This window comes from Octopus bimaculoides, chromosome 6, assembly GCF_046866305.1.
Source record: "Octopus bimaculoides isolate indiv1 chromosome 6, ASM4686630v1, whole genome shotgun sequence".
Taxonomy (NCBI): Eukaryota; Metazoa; Mollusca; class Cephalopoda; order Octopoda; family Octopodidae; genus Octopus; species Octopus bimaculoides.
In genome coordinates this window covers 9,280,820-9,304,678 of record NC_142933.1, presented here as the reverse complement: position 1 = coordinate 9,304,678, position 23,859 = coordinate 9,280,820, and the positions used below count along the sequence as shown (strand labels likewise).

At 37.6% G+C, this 23,859-nt stretch overlaps 3 protein-coding genes across 6 annotated transcripts in view; 1 reads left to right on the top strand and 2 right to left on the bottom strand.

Moving 5' to 3' along the window:
- LOC106870832 (protein Nazo) overlaps positions 1 to 6,772 on the top strand; it is a 28,930-nt gene extending 22,158 nt beyond the window's left edge. For all 4 annotated transcript variants that reach the window (XM_089353395.1, XM_089353392.1, XM_089353394.1 and 1 more), the window contains 2 exons: positions 4,703 to 4,864; positions 6,243 to 6,772. In XM_089353395.1, coding sequence (XP_089209521.1) covers positions 4,705 to 4,864; positions 6,243 to 6,499 — 417 coding nt within the window. In that variant the 5' untranslated portion in view covers positions 4,703 to 4,704 and the 3' untranslated portion in view covers positions 6,500 to 6,772. The remainder of the gene's footprint in view (positions 1 to 4,702; positions 4,865 to 6,242) is intronic.
- Positions 6,773 to 13,313: 6,541 nt separating this feature from the next.
- On the bottom strand, positions 13,314 to 20,459 carry LOC106870773 (uncharacterized). Its single transcript, XM_014916971.3, has 2 exons — positions 18,321 to 20,459; positions 13,314 to 15,682 (listed from the first exon to the last, which is right to left on the bottom strand). Exons 1-2 carry the CDS (start codon positions 18,382 to 18,384, stop codon positions 15,411 to 15,413), a joined length of 336 nt encoding a protein of 111 aa, XP_014772457.1. The 5' UTR covers positions 18,385 to 20,459; the 3' UTR covers positions 13,314 to 15,410.
- The window catches only part of LOC149134932 (uncharacterized), a 39,415-nt gene continuing 28,869 nt past the window's right edge, over positions 13,314 to 23,859 (bottom strand). The window contains exon 3 of the mRNA XM_089353391.1: positions 13,314 to 14,769. The gene's annotated coding sequence lies outside the window, so the exon portion shown is untranslated. The remainder of the gene's footprint in view (positions 14,770 to 23,859) is intronic.

Sequence of the window (23,859 nt, the reverse complement as noted above, 5' to 3'; positions counted from 1 at the left end):
CTTACTGGCACTTGTGCCAGTGGCACGTTAGAAAATCATTCGAGCGAGGTCATTGCCAATGCCGCTGAACTGGCTCCTGTGCAGGTGGCACATAAAAAAAAAAATTTTGAGCGTAGCTGTTGCCAGTACCACGTGACTGGCTCTCATGCCTGTTGCATGTAAAAGTACCTACTACACTCTCAGAGTGGTTGGCATTAGGAAGGGCATCCAGCTGTAGAAATTCTACCAGATCAGATTGGAGCCTCAGTCAAATCGTCCAACCCATGCTAGCATGGAAAGCGGATGTTAAACGATGATGATGATGATGATGATTTCGTTTTTGGCTTTGATTTGCAGGATTCTTTATGTAAGTTCGTATGTTGAAGCATATTCTGTTGTGCCTGGAGAGAGTCATTCTCTTTTAGTGCCTTATAATTTAACACACTCACCAGTAAAATTTTCACTTATTTCTTTTTTTATTTTTAGAAATGAGTGGTAATTTTTACCAGTTAGTGTGTTAAATGATAAGACACTAAAAGAGAATGACACTCCCCAGACACTGCCTCATCTTCGAAACGCCTAGTTTAGAATAGAGGCAGCTGATGAAGGAAAAGTTCCATAAGTGGCTCATCTGTTTTCCTATGTGTTCATTCTGTTGTCTGTAAAAAAAGTCTGTTTTTTTATGCTTTATGTTCCCGTTCCTTTTTCTAACGTCCTGTACCCGGATATGCATCTATATATACATGTAGATGTAGGTATGCACATATATGTATGTATACATGCATATGCTCATATATCATTTGTATTATTATATATGTGGAAGCGCAATGGCCCAGTGGTTTGGGCAGCGAACTCGCGGTCATAGGATTGCGGTTTCGATCCCCAGACCGGGTGTTGTGAGTGTTTATTGAGCGAAAACACCTAAAACTCCATGAGGCTCCGGCAGGGGATGGTGGCGAACCCTGCTATACTCTTTCACCACAACTTTCTCTCACTCTTACTTCCTGTTTCTGTTGTGCTAGTAATTCAAAGGGCCGGCCTTGTCACACTGTGTCACACTGAATATCCCCGAGAACTACGTTAAGGGTACACGTGTCTGTGGAGTGCTCAGCCACTTGCACGTTAATTTCACGAGCAGGCTGTTCCATTGATCGGATCAACTGGAACCCTTGACGTCGTAAGCGACGGAGTACCAACAACAACAAATTATTATATATATATATATTCATATATAAATTTAAAAAGAATATAATTACACATTATGAAGGAAATATCATAAACAATTAATAATTGTTCATGAATATTTATATCAGTGGCCAAACATGTCATCATAAATTACATTAAACAAGAGAGTTTTTAATTATGGATGAATCACAATTAAAACAGAGAGGGTTGCAAAAACCCTTACATATTTAGAAATAGCAGCCAAAAACCACTATAAAGCCACTATTATCACTCATATTATATCTCCTCAAAATAAAGCTGTCTGCAAGTGACATGACATATAAAATCCACAATTTAAAAATAAAAAGTTAAGTCTCTATTGCAATTTCGAGGTTAGGAACCTGTTATACTATATTATATACCATATCGTAAAATAACAGATATAAAATAGTATAACAGTCTCATTCCTCTCATCAAGAGAATATTCCTATAGATAGGAATAAGGTGCCAGCCTCTATCTACAAGAATAATGTGCCAACCTCTACCTACATATTCAAATTCTGAATTAATTCCAGTGTCATGCACAACATTTCTGAGAAAAGACCTGTAATTCGAGCCACAGCAAAATACTGGATATGAGTGAGAAAATTAAATAATTAAAAAGGAATGTAATATATTACAGAGGATATATCATAAACAGTTGTGGAGGCACAATGGCCCAGTGGTTAGGGCAGCGGACTCGCAGTCATAGGATCGCGGTTTCAATTCCCAGACCAGGCGTTGTGAGTATTTATTGAGCAAAAACACCTAAAGCTCCACAAGGCTCCGGCAGGGGATGGTGGCGAACCCTGCTGTACTCTTTAACCACAACATACTCTTACTTCCTGTTTCTGTTGTGCCTGTATTTCAAAGGGCCAGCCTTGTCATGCTATGTGTCACGCTGAATATCCCCCAAGAACTACGTTAAGGGTACACGTGTCTGTGGAGTGCTCAGCCACTTGCACGTTAATTTCATGAGCAGGCTGTTCCATTGATCGGATCAACAGGAACCATCAATGTTGTAAGTGATGGAGTGCCAACAACAACATCATAAACAGTTAATAAATATTTATGAATATATCAATGGCCAAACATTTAATCATAAATTACAAAAGAAGAGTGTTTATAATTATGAATAAACCACAATTATAATTGCAATTGAGAATTAACCTTTTATTTTTAAATTGTGGATTGTATATGTCATGTCACTTGCAGATAGCTGTATTGTGAGGAGATTTAATATGAGTAACAATAATGGCTTTATAACGGCTTTTGACTGCTATTTCTAAACATGTAAGGGTTTTTGCAACCCTCTCTGTTATAATTGTGATTTATTCATAATTATAAACACTCTTCTTATATATATATATATATATATGACCGAGATCATGGCCATTGTGTTGTGCTTGAGAAGAAGACCCATCAAGCAAAATCACAATCGCAGTTGTGGCAGATACAGGTGTCATAAATCTGGCACCCATGCCAGGAGCATGTAAAACCACCCATTACCCTCTCATAGTGGTTGGTGTTAGGAAGAGCAGCCAGCCATAGAAACCATGCCAAATCAGACTGGAATCTGGTGCAGGCTTCCAGCTTACAAAACCTGGTCAAACTGTCCAACCCATTCCAGCATGGACAACGGACACTAAATGATGATGATGATGATATATACACATATGTATCTATATATATATATATATATATACATATGTGTATATATCTATATATATGTATATATATATATATATATATATATATATATATGTGTGTGAGAAAGTTGGTATGTGAAAGCACGTGGTTGGATGTATAAAAGATAATAAGAGTGAAAAAACTACAGAAGGCTTGTGTTACATGGTTAAAGTATATATTTAAATTATGTCAGAAAAATGTTAGAAAAATGTTAGAAAAATATTATAAAATCTTTTTGGTATATAAACATTGTATTTTGAGAAATAACCGGTTTCGTGTTGTCTTTTCAAATTTCTCTACTTCATTGTAACGTGTTTGCTCCAGTCTGAGAAAGAAGAGTTCTAGATAGGGGGAGGTAATTAGAGATTTCTTCCGGTATAGGGGAGATAATCGAAATCTAGGATGTGGTAGAATTTGATTAATTTACCATGGTTTTGTTCTATATTTTTTTTCCCCTTTTTTCTCAGTGGGGTGATGAATTTCCATATTTAAATGTGTTAGCAATGGTTAAGTTTGGGTTTGTATTTTTGAATGAAAAAGGTTTCCTTATTTAATCTAATCTGTGTTGGTGTTTTAATGGCACATTGATAAAAAAGAAAGATTATAAATTGTGGTAGCATTTGTTTTGCGCATTTCTCAATATGATCACTAAAAGGTATCATTCGGTATTCTGGGTATGCAATCTGCTGGCGGTGCAGAGTGCATCTACGTCTGAGCGATAATCCTGTGGACCCTATGTAGATATATATATATATATATATATATATATATATATATATAGAGAGAGAGAGAGAGAGAGAGAGAGAGAGAGAAATAAATAGATAGATAGATAGATAGATAGATAGATATGTATATGTATATGTGTGTGTGTGTGTGTGATGGAAGATAAGAGGAGAAATGGTGTTTTTTACGTGCCACCTGCACGGGAACCAGTCCAGCGGCACTGGCAACGACCTCACTCGAATGATTTTCTAGCATGCCACCAGCACAAGTGCTAGAAGTCAACGCTCATAACAATTACGCTCAAATGGTGCTATTTACGGGCCACTAGCACGGAAGCCAGACAGCTGCTCTGGCAATGATTGCACTCGGACAATGCTGTTAGTGCTCCACTGGCACAGGTGCCAGTCATCGGATATGGTTCAATTTCAATTTCAATTTCACTTGCCCCAACAGGTCTTCGCAAGCAGAGTTTAGTATCCAATTAAGGAGAGGTTGGCATAGGTGCCAGTTGTCGGATTCGGTTCGATTTCGATTTCAGAATTCAAATTTACTTGCCTCAACAGGTCTTCACAAGCAGAGTTTAGTGTCCAATGAAGTAAAGATACGGATAAGTGAGCAGGCCACACTTCTGGCAGGGGTCCCAGCCTATGCTCTCACTTGGCTTGCCGGGTCTTCGCACGTACTGCATATTTCCAAATTATATTGATATATTTGGATTATATTGATATATTTGGATTATATTGATATATTTGGACACAGATGAAACATTGAATGCTACTGTTGTGTTGTAAATGTTTCAAATCATATTTTATAAATGAAATTATAACATCTCTGGCTTTTTTTAAATGAATGCATCTTTGCTGGAATAGTGACGATGAAGGCCTTGGTGAGCGGACAGTATTGAAGCAGTGGGGAAAACATCAGTCAATGAGCTTCAATGATGGAGATAAGAAAGGAACAAACATTAATGTTTACACAATGCTTAAATATTCCTGTGAAATAGTTGAAGAAATGAAATCTGAAATGTGATCTACAATTGAATATTGTATGTCTTTCTCTCTTTCATAACACAATTCATTGCTTACAAGATTTGTTATTTCTATTTCAGAAATGGCTCTGAGCAACTCAGCTATTTTAGACATACTCTATCTTATAAGTGAAGAAGAAAACATCAAAGTTACAGTCAGTGAGAGTGCAAAGGGTGGTCTGATAACTGGTATCTCAACTGCTATTGGTGGAGTATTACTAGGGCCCCCAGGTCTTGCTCTTGGTAAGTTATCAGTATTATATATTCATATTGGCAAATGTTTTTCTTCATATGAAGCTGTTTCATATTGTTTACAATTGAAATATTTTCTGGGTTTGTAATAATTCAATCGACATTACTTATGTGGCTTCAATCTTACTGTCTTGGTTTTACTTCCTTGGCAACATTTCTATGAGAGAGATAGAGGGACAAAGAGAGAAAGAAGGACAAACAGAGAGAAAGGACAGAGAGAGAGGGAAGGACAAAGAGAGAGAAGGACAAAGAGAGAGAAGGACAAAGAGAGAGAAGGACAAAGAGAGATGGAGAAGGTTAAAGAGAGAGAGAGAGTTAGTTTGTATGCAGCTTTCAAAGACCTTTCATATAAATATATTGCTCCTATGTTATCAACATTCTGTAACCATGACAACCTTATAGAAACATGAACGAATACTCCAAGAGTCTCCAGCTTCGGCCCGTAAGGAACACCCTTCCAAGTTGCAGGCTTGTTCTTCCTTCTGGAATATTTCATGTTAGAATGTTGTTAGAAATGCTTGCAACTACAGAGCTGGAAGCTGGGAAATCTAGAAATCAGTATTGTGTAATAAAATATAAAATAGACCTGTGAGTGTGTGTGTGTGTATTCGCTTTTCACGTGAAAACGGCTGTGCAAATTGCTTCCCTACTTGGAATGATGATGATGATGATGTGTAAATAAAAAATATAAATGCGCCCTTTTAAAGCCTAGCTAGGCTCATGGGCCCAGTTTCCCGGTTTCGATGGTGTATGTATTCCCCAGCTGGATGGGACAGCAGTCCATCGCAGCGTTACTCATTTTTGCCAGCTGAGTGGACTGGAGCAACGTGAAATGAAGTGTTTGATCAAGAACACTACGTGTCGCCTGGTCCAGGAATCGAAACCACAATCTTACGATCATGATGCCAACACCCTTAACCACTAAGCCACGTGCCTCCACGATGATGTGTAAGGTGTAATTAAATCATCATCATCATCGTCGTCGTTTAACGTCCGCTTTCCATGCTAGCATGGGTTGGACGATTTGACTGAGGACTGGTGGACTAGGAGGCGACACCAGGCTCCAATCTGATTTGGCAGAGTTTCTACAGCTGGATGCCCTTCCTAACGCCAACCACTCCGAGAGTGTTGTGGGTGCTTTTACGTGCCACCGGCACGAGGGCCAGTCAGGCGGTACTGGCGACGGCCACGCTCGAAATGGTGTATTTTATGTGGCACCTGCACAGGAGTCAGTCCAGCGGCACTGGAAACGATCTCAATGGTTTCATATAATAAAGAAATATTTATATGTCCCTGAAACTTTGCTTTAACATGAAGATATTCAACAAAGAATATCTACTCAATAATTGTATTTATTTGCTCTTTTTAGGTGGTGCAGCTGGGGGACTTGCAGCTTATGGAGTATCTGGTAATTTTAGATCTGCTTCAGAAATCCTTCATGAACTTCCTGAAGATAAAAAACGATTACTGTGCAAAAAGATGAAGGATATCTTAAAACACATTGGTATATCAGCTTCTCCGCAGCTCTTGAGCTACATTAGATCAGATCAACATCTCTACAAAAATGTTGTGGAGGGCTTGAAATCATTTTTCACAGATGACCTTCAAATGACTTTAAACAAATAATGTATGATTACTTACAAAATCTCTTGATATATTAAAATAACATTTTGAAACAACATAATTTTTTTCTAAGAATTCTATCTATTAGTTTGTTTGGTAAATAATGGCCTATTTTTGAAATATTTGAAAAACTGAACATATGCAAAGGTTTAACTATTCTAAATATGATCCCTGAAAGGTTATGCATTTCAAGGTCATTTATGCCTCTTCAATAAAAACCCAAAGATTTTGATGCCAAGAAATCCTTAGAAATAATAATAAACATTTACAAATATTTGTTTGTGTCTCATTGTGAAATTCTTATTTGTGCCTTGATTACATCCAGACTGGATATATTCAATTCTTTGTGAAACATTAATGAATTCCAACATGTCTATTAACACTGTAGTTCTTATATATTCTAAACACACTGTCTATTTTTGTATGTGTTGCATAGTTCCTGTTGAAGTGGTTGATGAAGTGTTGCATTTGTCTTTCTAATTCTATACAACACTTCATCCACTACATGTGATTCTCTGGCTACAATCAAAAGGACTGGATTAGAGTGTACAAAGGAACCAGGGCTAGGTACAAGGCCATTATAGGAATGATATAAATGGGATCTGCCCGCTATTCATGAGTAACTTCTAGAACAGCACAGAAAGGACCAGGAAAATGATAGATTAGGCCAACTCATGGTATGAGAGTCATGTTCATTGATGCTAACCCTGATGGTGAACTAGCATACCTACTTAGAAAAGCATTAGATAAGGTAAATCTATGGATTAAAATAGCAGAAAGGCCTGGAACCCCCATAAAGTCTCTGATCTGTAAAATTTATCCCTTTGTATGGAGAACAATTGTATGTAGGACGAACCCACAGGTTAACTGTAAGATTAGGAATGTAGTCTATAGCTTACAGTGTACTGGGTGGTAGTGCAGAAACATGACAGCAGCTTCCATTGGAGAGACAGCACACAGCATAGGGGAGTGAATAGGTGAACACTGGCAAGAGTTCAAAGAGAAGAAAAGCTCATCAGTGCTCTACCAACATGCTCATGTAGAACATAGAGGCTTGGTTAATAACATAGAGGTTAAAGTATTATCAATGCATAGAAGTGACACAACATTTAGACAGATTACAGAGGACACACACATAGTAATAGACAGACCGAGCCTCAACAGAAAAGAGGAATAGAACAATAACACTCCCCACCACTACACCACACAACATGATGCCTAAAGACAGAAGTGGGGAAAAAGACACAGATGCAAACAGTGTAATACACACACAAAGGAAAAACATGCACTTACCCATGATAAATATAAGAAATAGAGATAAATAAGTAAAGAAAAAAATTATATAAAAGGCATGGATACAAACAACATAGTAAGTAAACCCATATATACACAAACACACATACAGTAATTCACAAATGGCTACAGCAACAACAACCACAATGGCAACAAAATGAATGAACACACACACCCAGAAAGATACAAGAACATTATCAAAAGTAAGGGGCAAGACGTGAACATACACACACACACAAACACATGCTCACACATGCACACACACACATGCTCACACACAGATGCAAACACATGCACTGATAAGGATGTACATCATAGAAGGACAGAATGGACTAAGCAGAGCAGGAGGAAAGGATCACGAGAAGGTCACAGATGTGTGATGCAAGATTTCCAGACAATGGACACAAGATGAAATCATCATCATCATCATCGTTTAACATCCGCTTTCCAAGCTAGCATGGGTTGAACGATTTGACTGAGGACTGGTGAACCAGGTGGCTACACCAGGCTCCAATCTGATTTGGCAGAGTTTCTACAGCTGGATGCCCTTCCTAATGCCAACCACTCCGAGAGTGTAGTGGGTGCTTTTATGTGCCACTAGCATGAAGGCCAGTCAGGCGGTACTGGCAATGACCACACTCAAAATGGTGTAGTTTACATGCCACATGCACAGGAGCCAGTTCAGTGGCACTGGCAACGATCTTGCTCAAATATCTTTTCACGTGCCACCGGCACAAGTGCCAGGAGAGCAACGTTGGTAAATGGTGTTATTTACGTGCCACCAGCACTGAAGCCAGACAGCTGCTCTGGCAACGATCATGCTCGGGCGGTGCTCTTAGTGCTCCACTGGTACAGGTGCCATCACGATTTCACTTTCACTTGCCCCAACAGGTCTTCACAAGCCAAGTTTAGTGTTCAGTGAAAGAGACATTGGCATGGGTGCCAGTCGTCGACAATAATAAATGAGTAAAGAATTAATATATAGTACATGTACCAAAGTGATCGATGAGTTTGCCAAAAATAAAAGAAGAATTGAACTGATTTACAAATAAATTTTAAATAGCTCATTATTTCTAGATTCTATTATTTTCTCAGATTTCTTTTGTAACCAACAAATGTCGTTATCAGGGTATTGTTAATGGGGGACCAGCAAGTCTAGTGGAGAGAAGTATCAAGCCTGGTGTATGGCCTGTTGGTAGAAGTGCATGTTCTCACATTAAAGCTGGTTTGTATCACATTCACAGATGGGTGTAGGTGAATAGTTTGAGGTGAGGGAGATTTTAAGGCTCCACTGCTTCATTTTCTGCCTTGGCAATTGGCCTGCATCATGGACTGCATGCCTCAGTTTCCAAGTCATCCTTCACAACTGTATGTATGCATGTATGGATCTGCCTTAAGGCTTTCACTTCATACACGCCAGATCAATTTGATTCATCCTCAGTCAAAAGACACCAGTTGTTATTTTCTTGTTGTTTGTATTTATAATTGTGTACCATGTTCTCCGCTTTTTGTCTTTGTTGCTGTACACATTCGCTAGCTTTCTTACAAACAATCTAATGCTCTTAGCTTAGACTTTTGGGGGGCAACCAGATCGAACAGTCTCAAGTGTAACTGCCCAAAACTGTAAGGACATCTGGTAACTTGACTGATGAAAGAAAGCCACGAATGAACCATCCTCTTTTTCCTTGTCCTAATTGTTGTTTTTCCTGTCCACCTTTGTATCGTCTACCTGTCCGGATGTTTTATTATCCTCTATTGCACTTTTGCCCCATTTTTTATATTTATATATATGTATGTATGCATGTATGTATGTCATTGTTTAGTTTTATTTCAAGATTTCTTGCCAATAGAAAAAGAGCTGGTTTCTAACCTAGATCCAAGGCTCCTTCATTGGAATTTCAATATCAACAACATGGATTTATGTATGTATGTATGTATGTATGTATGTATGTGTGTATAAATGTGTGTGTGTTGCGTGTTGTGTGTGAGACAGGTAACTTTAGAAATATACTTTTACCACAATAGGTAGATCATGAAATATAGCATAGGTACGCTAATTAATTTCCTCAAATTTCGTTCCTCTCTCATGAAAGGTTTTGTACTTCTCTTATTCATGTTGTGACTACCACCCATGCCTGCCCTTATCATCCCTACTGAAATCTGTTTCCATCCCTCTCTCAGCCTCTGAGCCCATTTCAGTATCCTGCTAATGATCATCATCATCATCATCATCATCATCATCATCATCATCGTTTAACGTCCGCTTTCCATGCTAGCATGGGTTGGACGATTTGACTGAGGACTGGTGAAACCGGATGGCAACACCAGGCTCCAATCTAAATTTGGCAGAGTTTCTACAGCTGGATGCCCTTCCTAACGCCAACCACTCAGAGAGTGTAGTGAGTGCTTTTACGTGTCACCCGCACGAGAGCCAGTCGGGCGGTACTGGCAACGGCCAGGCTCAAAATGGTGTCTTTTATGTGCCACCCGCACAAGCGCCAGTCCAGGGGCACTGGCAACGATCTCGCTCGAAAGTCCTACGACGGCCAGTCAGGCAGTACTGGCAACGGCCACGCTCAAAATGGTGTCTTTTATGTGCCACCCACACAAGAGCCAGTCCAGGGGCACTGGCAACGATCTCACTCGAAAATCCTATGAAGGCCAGTCAGGTGGTACTGGCAACGGCCACAAGGCATAGCAAACACCTATGATATCAAAAATGAAAGGGAATTAAAAATACTTTTTCTGTTTGTTTGTTTTTTCTTTGTTTGTTTCAGTCATCTGACTGCGGCCATGCTGGAGCACCACCTTTAGTCAAAGAAATTGACCACAAGACTTATTCTTCATAAGCCTGGTACTTATTCTATCAGTAAGTTACAGGGACAGAAACACACCAACACCGGTTGTCAAGCGATGGTAGGAGAGGAGAAACTCACACACACACACACACATGCACACACACACACACACACCCACATATATACTTGATGGGCTTCTCTCAGTTTCCAAATCCTCTCACAAGGCTTTGGTCAGCCCGAGTCTATAGTAGAAGACTTGCGCAAGGTGCCACGCAGTGGGACTGATCCCAGAACCATGTGGTTGGGAAGCAATCTTCGTACCACACAACCACTCCTGCGCCATTCTAAGTTCTATCATGTTATGGCCAACCAAAGCCTTGTGAGTAGATTTGGTGGATGGAAACTGAAAGAAACCCATCGTATATATCTATATGTGCGTGTGTGTGTGTGTGTGTGTGTATCTGTGTGTGTCTGTGTGTGTCTGTGTCTGTGTGTGTGTGTGTGTGTCTGTGTTTGTCCCCGCAACATCACTTGACAACTGATGCTGGTGTGTTTACGTCCCCGTAACTTAGCGGTTCAGCAAAAGCGACCGAAAGAATAAGTACTAAGCTTAGAAAGAATAAGTCCTGGGGTCGGTTTGCTCGACTATAAAGGTGGTGCTCCAGCATGGCCACAGTCAAATGACTGAAACAAGTAAAAGAATAAAAGAATATATACACATGTATGTGATGGGCTTCTCTATAGTTTCTGTGTACCAAAGTTCACTCACATGGCACTGATCAACCTCGGCTTCAATTAGGAGACATTGACCCATGGTGCAACACACAAGGATCAAACCAGAAGCCCCATGGAGGTCAATGTTTATCTGTTTTATTCCTTTTTTCTAATATCAGTTTTATTTAATACAAAATTAATTTTCAGGCATAATTTTCACAAGGATGGTGTGAAAGGAGCAAGATGAGTGGAAATACATTTTGTGTGGAAGATTTTGTCCAAATTCTTGCACCAGTTTGTCAAAAATCATCTGTTTCTACAGGAACTAGTTGTTGGCACTCTGTCGCTTACGACGTCGAGGGTTCCAGTTGAACCGATCAACGGAACAGCCTGCTTGTGAAATTAACATGCAAGTGGCTGAGCACTCCACTGGTGGAAGAGTACAGCAGGGTTCGCCACCATCCCCTGCCGGAGCCTCGTGGAGCTTTAGGTGTTTTCACTCAATAAACACTCACAACGCCCGGTCTGGGAATCAAAACTGCGATCCTATGACCATGAGTCCACTGCCCTAACCACTGGGCCATTGCGCCTCCACACAGGAACTAGACAACAAATAGAAAGTGTATTTAGAATATATCAGAATTAATGATAGACATGTTGGAATTCGTTAATGTTTCGCAAAGCTGTGTGGTAAGTAGCTTGCTTACCAACCACATGGTTCCAGGTTCAGTCCCACTGCGTGGCACCTTGGGCAAGTGTCTTCTGCTATAGCCTCTGGCCGACCAAAGCCTTGTGAGTGAATTTGGTAGACAGAATCTGAAAGAAGCCCGTCGTATATAAGTATATATATATATATATATATATATATATATATATATATATATATATATATATATATATATGGACTGGTTCTTGTGCGGGTGGCACATGAGATGCACCATTTTGAGCGTGACCGTTGCCAGTACCGCCTGACTGGCTCCCGTAGGATTTTCGAGCGAGATCGTTGCCAGTGCCCCTGGACTGGCTTGTGCGGGTGGCACATAAAAGACACCATTTCGAGCGTGGCCGTTTTTGTGCGGGTGACACGTAAAAGCACTCACTACACTCTCTGAGTGGTTGGCATTAGGAAGGGCATCCAGCTGTGGAAACTCTGCCAAATTAGACTGGAGCCTGGTGTTGCCATCCGGTTTCACCAGTCCTCAGTCAAATCGTCCAACCCATGCTAGCATGGAAAGCGGACGTTAAACGATGATGATGATGATATATATATATATATGTATGTGTGTGCATATGTTTGTGTGTCTGTGTTTGTCCCCCCCCCCGCCCCACATCGCTTGACAACTGATGCTGGTGTGTTTACGTCCCTATAACTTAGCAGTTCGGCAAAAGAGACCGATAGAATAAGTACTAAGCTTACAAAGAATAAATCCTGGGGTCAATTTGCTCGATTAAAAGCGGTGCTCCAGCATGGCCACAGTCAAATGACTGAAACTAGTAAAAGAGCATATATCCACCCCTATGTTTATATTCATTTCTCACTCTCATCCCACAATCTTGCAACAATACACACCTTTCTTGGTTCTTCTGTATCCACCCTCTCTCTTCTACAAGGTAACCATGAATCACCTCTAGTCTGGATGTAACCATGAATCTCTGAATCTCCTTACAGTCTGGATGTAATCAAGGCACAAATAAGAATTTCACAATGAGACACAAACAAATATTTGTAAATGTTTATTATTTCAAAGAGATACAAAGAATAATTCCAGATTATTTTATTGACCTGGTGAGGTTATAAAATTTCTGTTGCAAATAATTTGATGTTTGTTTTTAAAACTGATATTTATTTCAAAAATTTATTTAATATAGGATTGTACAAAATTTCAGAAAGCACCATAAATGATTTTTGTATTTAGGAAGAGTCATTATGCCAATATCATTAACACATGCACTGGTTCAATTCCACTCTTTTATCAAGGAACAAATAAGAATTTCACAATGAGACACAAACAAATATTTGTAAATGTTTATTATTTCAAAGAAATACAAAGAATAATTCCAGATTATTTTATTGACCTGGTGAGGTTATAAAATTTCTGTTGCAAATAATTTGATGTTTGCTTTTAAAACTGATATTTATTTCAAAAGTTTACTTAATATTGTACAAAATTTCAGAAAGCACCATAAATAATTTTTGTATCTAGGAAGAGTCATTATGCCAATATCATTAACACATGCACTGGTTCAATTCCACTCTTTTATCATTAATCAATTGATTTAACATCCAACTAACTAATTAATTGTTTGTTTAACTTGGTTAAACAATCAGTTGTTTCTTTAGCTTTTGTTTGTTTTTTCAAAAAGCTCTTTCATTGCTATTTGCAACCTCTTCAATGACTTTTCTCTTAGTCCACTATGGAGGCTGTGTTTGTCTGTCCAAGACACAGCAAAATTTATTTCAACCCACATATTCACATAGAGAATTTTGCAAACCAGATTTAAAAAAAAAAAATTGTGGATAACTTTTGCAGAAAATATGAGAATCAACAGATGATGAAATATAATTCTCAGCTCATCCCATAAATGTTGTCAGAAATATCGTATATGTAATTTCTATCAAATTTTACAATATTCTAACATATGAAATGATATTGATTGATATTCATATGAATTTGGAACCTTTTAATTTAACATAATTTTTTTTAGAAAATAATCTGACTGAATTAATTTCTAATATTAACCCCTCGAAGACAGACATATTGAAGGAGAATTTAAGGCACATAATCCTTTAAGAGTTCAAAAAGGGAACTGATACAGCAAAGGCAACCCGAAATATCCATTCTGTTTATGCAGAAGAGTGCTTGGATAAAAGACGTTGCAGAATATGGCTTGTATAAGGTTAAAAAAAAGAACACATGTAATGGTTTAGTTATGGAGAACAGGCTAAATCACAACCCAAAAAGGAGCGCCTTGCGAAAGTGGTTTTTCTTTCTGATTGGTGGGATTGCATTGGAGACATCCACTTTGAGCTACTACTAATACAACAATTACTGCTCACACCTATCAACAACAATTAGAATGTTTGATTGATGTTTTGAAGAAGAATAAAATGCTACTTTGATATGGCAAGCACCCCCACTGCAAAGATTACAACAGAAAAATTGAAAAACTTGGTTGGTAAAAAAACCTTCCTCACCCATTTATTCCCCAGACCTCGTTCCTTCTGACTACCATTTTGTTTCAAAGCTTACAGAATCATTTAGGCTCCTTAGAACTCAAAAGTCACAAAGAGGTCGAAAATGACCTCTCTTCCTTCTTCTCATCAAAACTGAAAGAGTTTTTCACCAATGGAGGCTGTCAGAATGAGGTAGACACCTTTGATGATAACCCAAGAAGGTTTGAAAAGCGATTAAGGTTGCTCATTTTTAAACGGCGATGCATCAGTATGGCTGCAGCTCTGAGCTGAAACTACAGCAAAAAAAGAAAAAAAAATGGAATTAAGAAAATTGAAGAGTAGATGGAAGGAAGTCATCAAAAATAATGGGAGTTATAAACAGGATGGCTAAATTTTAATAAAACATTAGGTTAGACCATTTTTTTTATCCCTTACCCAAAATTCAGACATTAATTATGGGATGACCTGATATTTATTTTTAAAATCTAGTAAATATATGATTGTACAAGATTTAGGGAAAGTACTATGGATAATCTTTGGATTTAGGGAAAGTACTATGGATAATCTTTGCAGAAAATATAACAGATAATGATATATATATATATAGTTCTTTATTGCCCACAAGGGGCTAAACATAGAGGGGACAAACAAGGACAGACAAAGCGATTAAGTCGATTACATCGACCCCAGTGCGTAAATGGTCCTTAATTTATCGACCCCGAAAGAATGAAAGGCGAAGTCAACCTCGGCGGAATTTGAACTCAGAACGTAACGGCAGACGAAATACCATTAAACATTTTACCCGGCGTGCTAACGATTCTGCCAGCTCGACGCCTTAATAATAATATATAATTAGATGGAATACTTGGAAAAAACAAATTATGTTACAAAGTGTTATTTTAATATAACAACAGATTTTGTAAGTAGTTGCACATTACTTGTTATTAGGTTTAGGTTTTGAAATCAGATTATATTCTAAAGCCAAAAATGCAATCATCTTATCTCGAATATCATAGTAGTAGTTGTTATCAGATTTACTGCTCTTCAAGAGCTGAGAAGTATCTGTAAAGGTACTGCGTTTTAATATTTTTTTAATCTTGCTGCATAGTAATTCCTTCTTCTCATCAGAGAATCCATACAAAATTTCTGAAACTGGTTTATAATTATTTTTCTCATATTGTATTCCTATGAAGTGCACAAAAAAACCTAAAAAAGAAACATAAATACAATTATTTAGTCGAAATTTTTAGTTAAATATTAAAGCAATGTTACTGAGACATATTTAAAATATAGTCTTTTACTCTTTTATACTTTAGCTTGTTTCAGTCATTTCACTGTGGCTATGCTGGAGCACCAACTTTAATCAAACAAACTGACCCCAGGACTTATTCGTTGTAAGCCGAATACATATTCTATCGGTCACTTTTGCCGAATCGCTAACTACTAATCTGTGTTGAGGGGTACATTCTTCGCCTGGGAAAGTTTTAGCATTTATAAGCAGTTCTCTTTCCCTATTTCTGATGAGGATGTAGTCAATTTGGCTAGAGTGTTTGCTGGAACAGTAGGTGACTAGGTGATACACAAGTTTCTTGAAGTTGGTGTTGCAAACCATAAGCTCATTTGCATCACAGAACTCCAGCAGTCTGGTTCCCTCCTCATTGCGGGAACCGAAGCCATAGCCTCCATGAATGCCATGGAAGCCCCCTGCATGACGTCCTACATGACCGTTGAAATCACCAGCTACAAAGAGAAGGTCCCTGTCATTCGTCGACGAGGTAGTTTGCAAGAAGGTATCATAGAATTGGTCTTTCTGCCTATCCAGTAGCCCCGGTTGAGGGGCATAGGCTGAGATAACGGTAGCTACCCTATGGTGAAGCACTAGTCTAATCTTAAGTACTCTGTCACATACTCTGACTACCTCGATTACCTTATCAACCCATTTCTCTGCAAGAAGTATTCCCACGCCCCCTACCCCGTCAGTGTTCCCTGCCCAGAAAATCTTATACCTGTGTTCTTTGCCTGTGAGGAACCTTGCAGAACCTCCTCTCCACCTTACTTTTTGGATGCAGCACAAATCTACATGTCTCCGCTCAAGCATCTCAACAATCTTACCAGACCTACCTTTCAGTGTGCTGACGTTGAGAGTGCCAATTCTGATGGTGTGGGAGGTGTGGGCCTGTGAGACCCTGGGATGGGGGACAGCAGTGTCCTGTACCTGAAAAGAAAGCTTGCATTTGGCAGAATTCATAAACAAACAATACCTACAGCCTGCATACACTACACCATCTTTATGCGCTACATGATCAATAAAACCCTAGGTAGGGGAGGGGATGGTATTAGGCCCTTAGAAGTGTTCGCAGGAGACAACCAAGGATGACAGAGGATAAGAACTTCCGGTACTGGTGGAGGGGGCGGAGTGGGCATACCGTGAGCCAGCGGGCGATGTTTACATGGTAAAGAAATAGATAGATAATAAAGAACGGATGGGGGGGGGGGGGGGTGTAGGATTATGATCTATGTGGAAAACAGGAATATATGAAAGGTTATATAAATCATTTGCCATGATAGATCGCTATCCACTACACATTCTTTATTTTCTCTCCTTATTTCTTTCTGTGTTCCTTTCAATTGAAGAGCGTAGGCCCGAAACGTTAAAGACTTTTTCACTTCCTGAGCATTAAACTAATACATCTGTTTGTTGTCTACACGACCTGTCTTCGTCTTTCGTTTTTTTTTTTTTTGTGAATTCTCCCTATATATATATATATATATATATATATATATATATATATATAAGAAGGGATGACCAACCAAGTGGACATCCAATATGCTAGAAAGAGGTCGTCAATGACCCAACCACAAAGAAAAATAATGTTCTCCAGAAAATTTCACAAATATATAAATAATAATTTTTATATATATATATATATATATATATATATATATATATATATATATCACAGTCTTCTTTCAGTTTCCATCTACCAAATCCACTCACAAGGCCTTGGTCAGCCCAAGACTATAGTAGAAGACACTTACCCAAGGTGCTACACAGTGGGACTGAACCTGGAACCATGTGGTTGAAAAGCAAGCTTCTTACCACATGGACACTCCTGCACTTATCTGGACATTTCTCAAATATGAATCTAACATTCTTATATGATACCAATTTAAATTAAGTTTACACCTATTTCATTTAATTAGAGCATATATATTATTTTCATCACCTTCATGCTTTTAATTTCCACTTTTCCATTCTCACATGGGTCAGGCAGAATCAGTTGAGACAAATTTTCTATGTCCACATGACCTTCATGTCACCAACCCTCACCTATTTCCAAGTAATTTAATATTTTCCTATGGCCAGACCTATTTCATGAGATTCAAAATGTGTGACATTGCTTATATGATGGGGTGGGGATGCTTATTTGACAGCTATTGCACATACAGACCCACTCATTCACATGTATGTATATACATCTATCAAATCATACTTGAGTGGGAAACTTCCTGAATGTCTACAGTTACAATTTGTAACAAGCACATAATGTGTGACCTACACAAAATAACATGTCATATTGAACCAGTAACAATGTATTCATAGAAAAGGTCTTTGGAAACTCTAGAAAATGCCTTTCTCTCTCTCTCTCTCTCTTTCTCTCTCTCTCTCTCTCATGTGAATGATACTGAGGAGACAAAATCAAGACAGCAATCTTGAAGCCACATAAGTAATGTCAATTGAATTATTACAAACCAAGAAAATATATCAATAGTAAACAATAAGAAACATTTTCATATAATGTAAGCTCTTGCCAAAATGAAAATATAAATATTGATTACTTACCAATAAGAAGACCATGGATTCCTAGTAATGCTCCCAGAATGATAGTTATCATTCCATATAACATAGAAGCATTTATAGAATTCTTGGGTTTAAGATAGAGGTCATTATCTTTACTTATGGTAGACAACACTTTTATAATATCAGCATTGCTTAGTGAAATTTCCAAAGTAGCTTGACAAATCTTGTAAGCAATGAATTGTGTTATGAAAGAGAGAAAGACATACAATATTCAATTGTAGATCACATTTCAGATTTCATTTCTTCAACTATTTCACAGGAATATTTAAGCATTGTGTAAACATTAATGTTTGTTCCTTTCTTATCTCCATCATTGAAGCTCATTGACTGATGTTTTCCCCACTGCTTCAATACTGTCCGTTCACCAAGGCCTTCATCGTCACTATTCCAGCAAAGATGCATTCATTTTAAAAAAGCCAGAGATGTTATAATTTCATTTATAAAATATGATTTGAAACATTTACAACACAACAGTAGCATTCAATATTCCATCTGTGTCCAAATATATCAATACTAGCAGAGATACCCGGCATTGCCCGTGTTACATGCAATTGAAGAATGAGACTTTTCTGTTATATTTTGTGTAAGGAACTGGAATACATATGATTCGAATTTCATGAAAATTGCACATGAGGGTTCTTTCCCTCTTTACACACCCTAAAAAATTCTAATCATGAGACATGTATCCCATACTATTGATCTTTATGTGCATATTCCAAAATTTCAGTTTTCTGGAACCTGTAAAAAGGATTTTGCTCCTGAAAAATAGAGCTCATGGAGTTCTAAAATGTAGGAATGAAGGCCCCTATTGGGGGTGGGGGTGTTAATGTCAACCAGAGAAGTTGAATTGTTAGGAATGGTTTTAACTTGGGTCTTATAGTACGCTTGTATATATGTGAGAGTATAGTTTCACTTTAATAGTTTCAGTATGAAATTGAAAGTATTTGAAATTACAGTAGCGACATGTTACTGTTTCACTTTTGACAGGTAATACTGAAATAGTGGAATAGTTTCAGTGTTAAAGTGAAAATATCTGACATTACAGTAGAGTGATGTTATTGTTTCACTTTTGACACGTAACACTGGGTTTGTAAAAGAGAGCAAAGCTACAGGAAACCAAAAGACGAATGATCATGATAATCAGTCAGCTACCCTAGCCTAGTTGTTACTACTCCCTAATGTAGGATTCCTCACCATACAGGTGACAGGCACAGCTGCAAGATGCATTACGGATCTATAGCAATTGGAAGGGCATGACCCAATTGAAATAACAACGTGTGACGCTTGGAGTAAAGGGAAATGAAAGTGTCACCTCTAGAGTTTGCAAATGACCACTATACCGATAGGTAACTGTGCGGAAAAATTTATAATCGATAAATGTCTTAGAACAACCAGTCACTCATCTGGGAAGGCCTTGAAATCAATGTTATCAACTGGGGACTATGTGTGTCGTAGTGATAATAAAAAGACTCAAAGGAGGTCTGCAACGAAATAGTTTTACTCAACGCTTTGCAAGTGAATCAGTGGAGGCAAAGATGCGTCTCATTTACTTGACAATTTATGCACCACATTGCAGAAATCACAATGTAAATATACCTGAAAGGATAGTCTTACACTGTTGTACCGTTGAATTACAAATAATGCTCATCTGTTATGTTCGGGTGACCCTATAGCTTCCAATGGTACAACTGTATTCGTCTTTGCTTAGAAGAAATTTTAGAAACATTACTTTATTTGTGTGTAATATGTATAGTTAAAATTTCATCAACATCAAAAATATATGAATTTTCATGGGGGTTATGGCCGTTATGCATAGAATATAATTTCCAAATTTCATAAAGATCCATTCAGTACTTTTGACGTAGTTTTGGATAAGAAGACAAATTACTAATGTGTGAGTTTGTGTGTATGTGTATGTGTGTGTGATGGGTGTATATATGTATAGATATCTGTATGCATGTATATATATGTATATGTGTACATATTACATGTACATCTATATATATACATCTACATATATGTATACATATCTATATATATATCTATACATATACGTGTACATATACATCTATATGCATACATATACATCTCTCTCTCTCTCTCTTTCTCTCTCACTCTCTCTCTCTCTCTCTCTATATATATATATATATATATATACATATATATATATACACCATTAAAGTGAAAGTATCTGTCATTACAGTATCGAAATGTGGTTGCTTCAGTTAGTGGAATAGTTTCATTTTTAAAGTGAAAGTATTTGACATGAGTGTTTTTGCTTCACTTTTGAGACGTAATACTAAATAGTGGAGGAGATATTATGTTGCCGTGGGCTCGAACTATGCAAGAAGTTAAACATTCTTTTGACTAAAACACAACCGGGGCCCTAAGTAAGGCATGTGTAAAATTTGAATGAAATTGGTTGTGTAGTTCTCGAGTTTTAGGGATTCACACAGACACACACATTCTCATTTTTATATATATAGATAATCCACTACTTCTTCTCCAATGCCTTCACTAATGTTACTTTAATAAGTGACGTTTTTTTCTGTCTTCCATCTCTGACTTATCTACCAAACCAGAAATTATACAACACTAATTTGACGGTTATTAGTTAAGGGAATTATTACATGAAACATATTGGTATCCATATGTATAATTCCTAATAGAGCATTTCGTGTTTTCTTTAGGATTTTTATGTTACATTAATATTTTAAGGCATCAAACAACACAATTAAACTCTGTAACTCTCCCATATATATATATATATATATATATATATATATATATATATATATATATATATATATATATATATATATATATATATTATTTTGTTTAAAAGAGTTCCAACACTGTCTGTTTTTTATGTTTTATTTATATTCCTGCAACACCAATGTGGGATATAGAATATGGAATATACAATATATAATATAATATACAATATATAATATAAAATAAAAATGGATGGTACTATGAAATAAAGTATTGAATGTCTTATTGAATATATGGAATATGTCTTATTGAATAGATGAAATATTGAGTGTTCAATATAAAGGATTAAATATATAAATATATAAAGGCGAATATTTTCTATACCTTGTGGTATTTCATATTTTCTATACCTTGTGGTATTTCATATTTTCTATACCTTGTGGTATTTCATCATGGCCGGTATGACAGACTTTAACAGACAGTCTGTTAAAGTCTGTCATACCGGCCATGATGAAATACCACAAGGTATAGAAAATATTCGCCTTTATATATTTATATATTTAATCCTTTATATTGAACACTCAATATTTCATATATTCAATAAGACATATTCCATATATTCAATAAGACATATTCCATATATTCAATAAGACATATTCCATATATTCAATAAGACATTCAATACTTTATTTCATAGTACCATCCATTTTTATTTTATATTATATATTGTATATTATATTATATATTGTATATTCCATATTCTATATCCCACATTGGTTTTGCAGGAATATAAATAAAACATAAAAAACAGACAGTGTTGTAACTCTTTTAAACAAAATAATATATTCCTCTATACACAATCATACAAAAAAAACCCTTTTTTTGTATTTATTTCTACTCGCATATATATATATATATATATATATATATATATATATATATATATATATATATATATATATATATATATATATATATATATATAAATCAAAATAAGCAACAAGATTATTCAAGGTTACTGCAGTACGATCGTTTCATGTGACTCCAATTATTTAAGCAATGCGAACATTACATTAAATGTAAAATGCAGAGCAATCTTCAGCTGCACAAAGATACAGAAAATTTACTGAAATTTCATTTCAACTGAAGGACATATTACTGTTGTAACTACATTTAAACAATCCAAATGGGAAGGAAGAATATAAAAAAACATTTTGACTTAGCCAAAGCAAACAGGCTGGTAATTAATTCTATTTTGATTTTTGATCACCTTGTTTTTTGGAATTGTTTGGATAATACCATGCTAAATTCTGGTGCCTAAACTTAAGTACCATATTCACTTTGAATCTAAATTTATTTATATATATATATATATATATATATATTAGATAATAAATCAAATGGTCTACAGCTCGTATATTCCATCTTCTGTCTTTCATTTGGCATACATACATACATATATATATATATATATATATATATATATCATCATCATCATCATCATCGTTTAACGTCCGCTTTCCATGCTAGCATGGGTTGGACGATTTGACTGAGGACTGGTGAAACCGGATGGCAACACCAGGCTCCAGTCTGATTTGGCAGAGTTTCTACAGCTGGATGCCCTTCCTAACGCCAACCACTCAGAGAGTGTAGTGGGTGCTTTTACGTGTCACCCGCACGAAAACGGCCACGCTCGAAATGGTGTCTTTTATGTGCCACCCGCACAAGCCAGTCCAGGGGCACTGGCAACGATCTCGCTCGAAAATCCTACAGGAGCCAGTCAGGCGGTACTGGCAACGGCCACGCTCAAAATGGTGCATCTCATGTGCCACCCGCACAAGAACCAGTCCAGGGGCACTGGCAACGATCTTACTTGGCTTGCCGGGTCTTCTCACGCACAGCCCATTTCCAAAGGTCTCGGTCCGTAGTCATCGCCTCGGTGAGGCCCAATGTACGAAGGTCTTGCCTCACCACCTCAGCCCAGGTCTTCCTGGGCCTACCTCTTCCACGGGTTCCCTCAACTGTTAGGGTGTGGCACTTTTTCACGCAGCTATCCTCCTCCATTCTCACCACATGTCCATACCAGCGCAATCGTCTCTCTTGCACGCCACAACTGATGCTTCTAATGTTCAGCTTTTCTCTCAAGATACTTACACTCTGACGGGTATTCACATTGACATTACACATCCAACGGAGCATACTGGCTTCATTCCTTGCGAGCTTACGTATGTCCTCAGCAGTTACAGCCCATGTTTCACTGCCATGTAGCATGGTTGTTCGTACGCATGCGTCATACAGTCTGCCTTTTACTCTGAGTGAGAGTCCCTTTGTCGCCAGCAGGGGTAAGAGCTCTCTAAACTTTGCCCAGGCTATTCTTATTCTAGCAGCTACACTTTCAGCGCACCCACCCCCACTACTAACTTGGTCGCCCAGATAGCGGAAGCTATCGACTACCTCTAGTTTTTCACCCTGGAATGAGATAGAAGTTGTTTCCTGTTTGTTTGCAGTCTTTATTGCACCTGAACATCTGCCACAAACAAAAACTAACTTGCTAGTTAACCTGCCTTTGATGTTGCTGCACCTCTTATGTGTCCATAGCTTGCACCGGGTACATCTTATAGAGTTACTACCTACTCCTTTTCTACATACTGAGCAGGGCCATCTACCTGAAGGGGTTTGTGTTTTATCTACCTTCCTACTTATTAGGATTTTGGTTTTAGCTAGGTTGACTCTAAGGCCCTTCAATTCTAGACCTTGCTTCCACACCTGAAACTTCTCCTCTAGTTCTGATAGTGACTCCGCAATT

Bases quoted from the DNA above. Each gene is read 5' to 3' on its own strand.
- LOC106870773 (XM_014916971.3), bottom strand. From the start codon at position 18,384: ATGTTATATGGAATGATAACTATCATTCTGGGAGCATTACTAGGAATC. The intron at 15,683-18,320 runs GTAAGTAATCAA...TTTCTTTTTTAG, and splicing joins AATCCATGGTCTTCTTATTG to GTTTTTTTGTGCACTTCATA.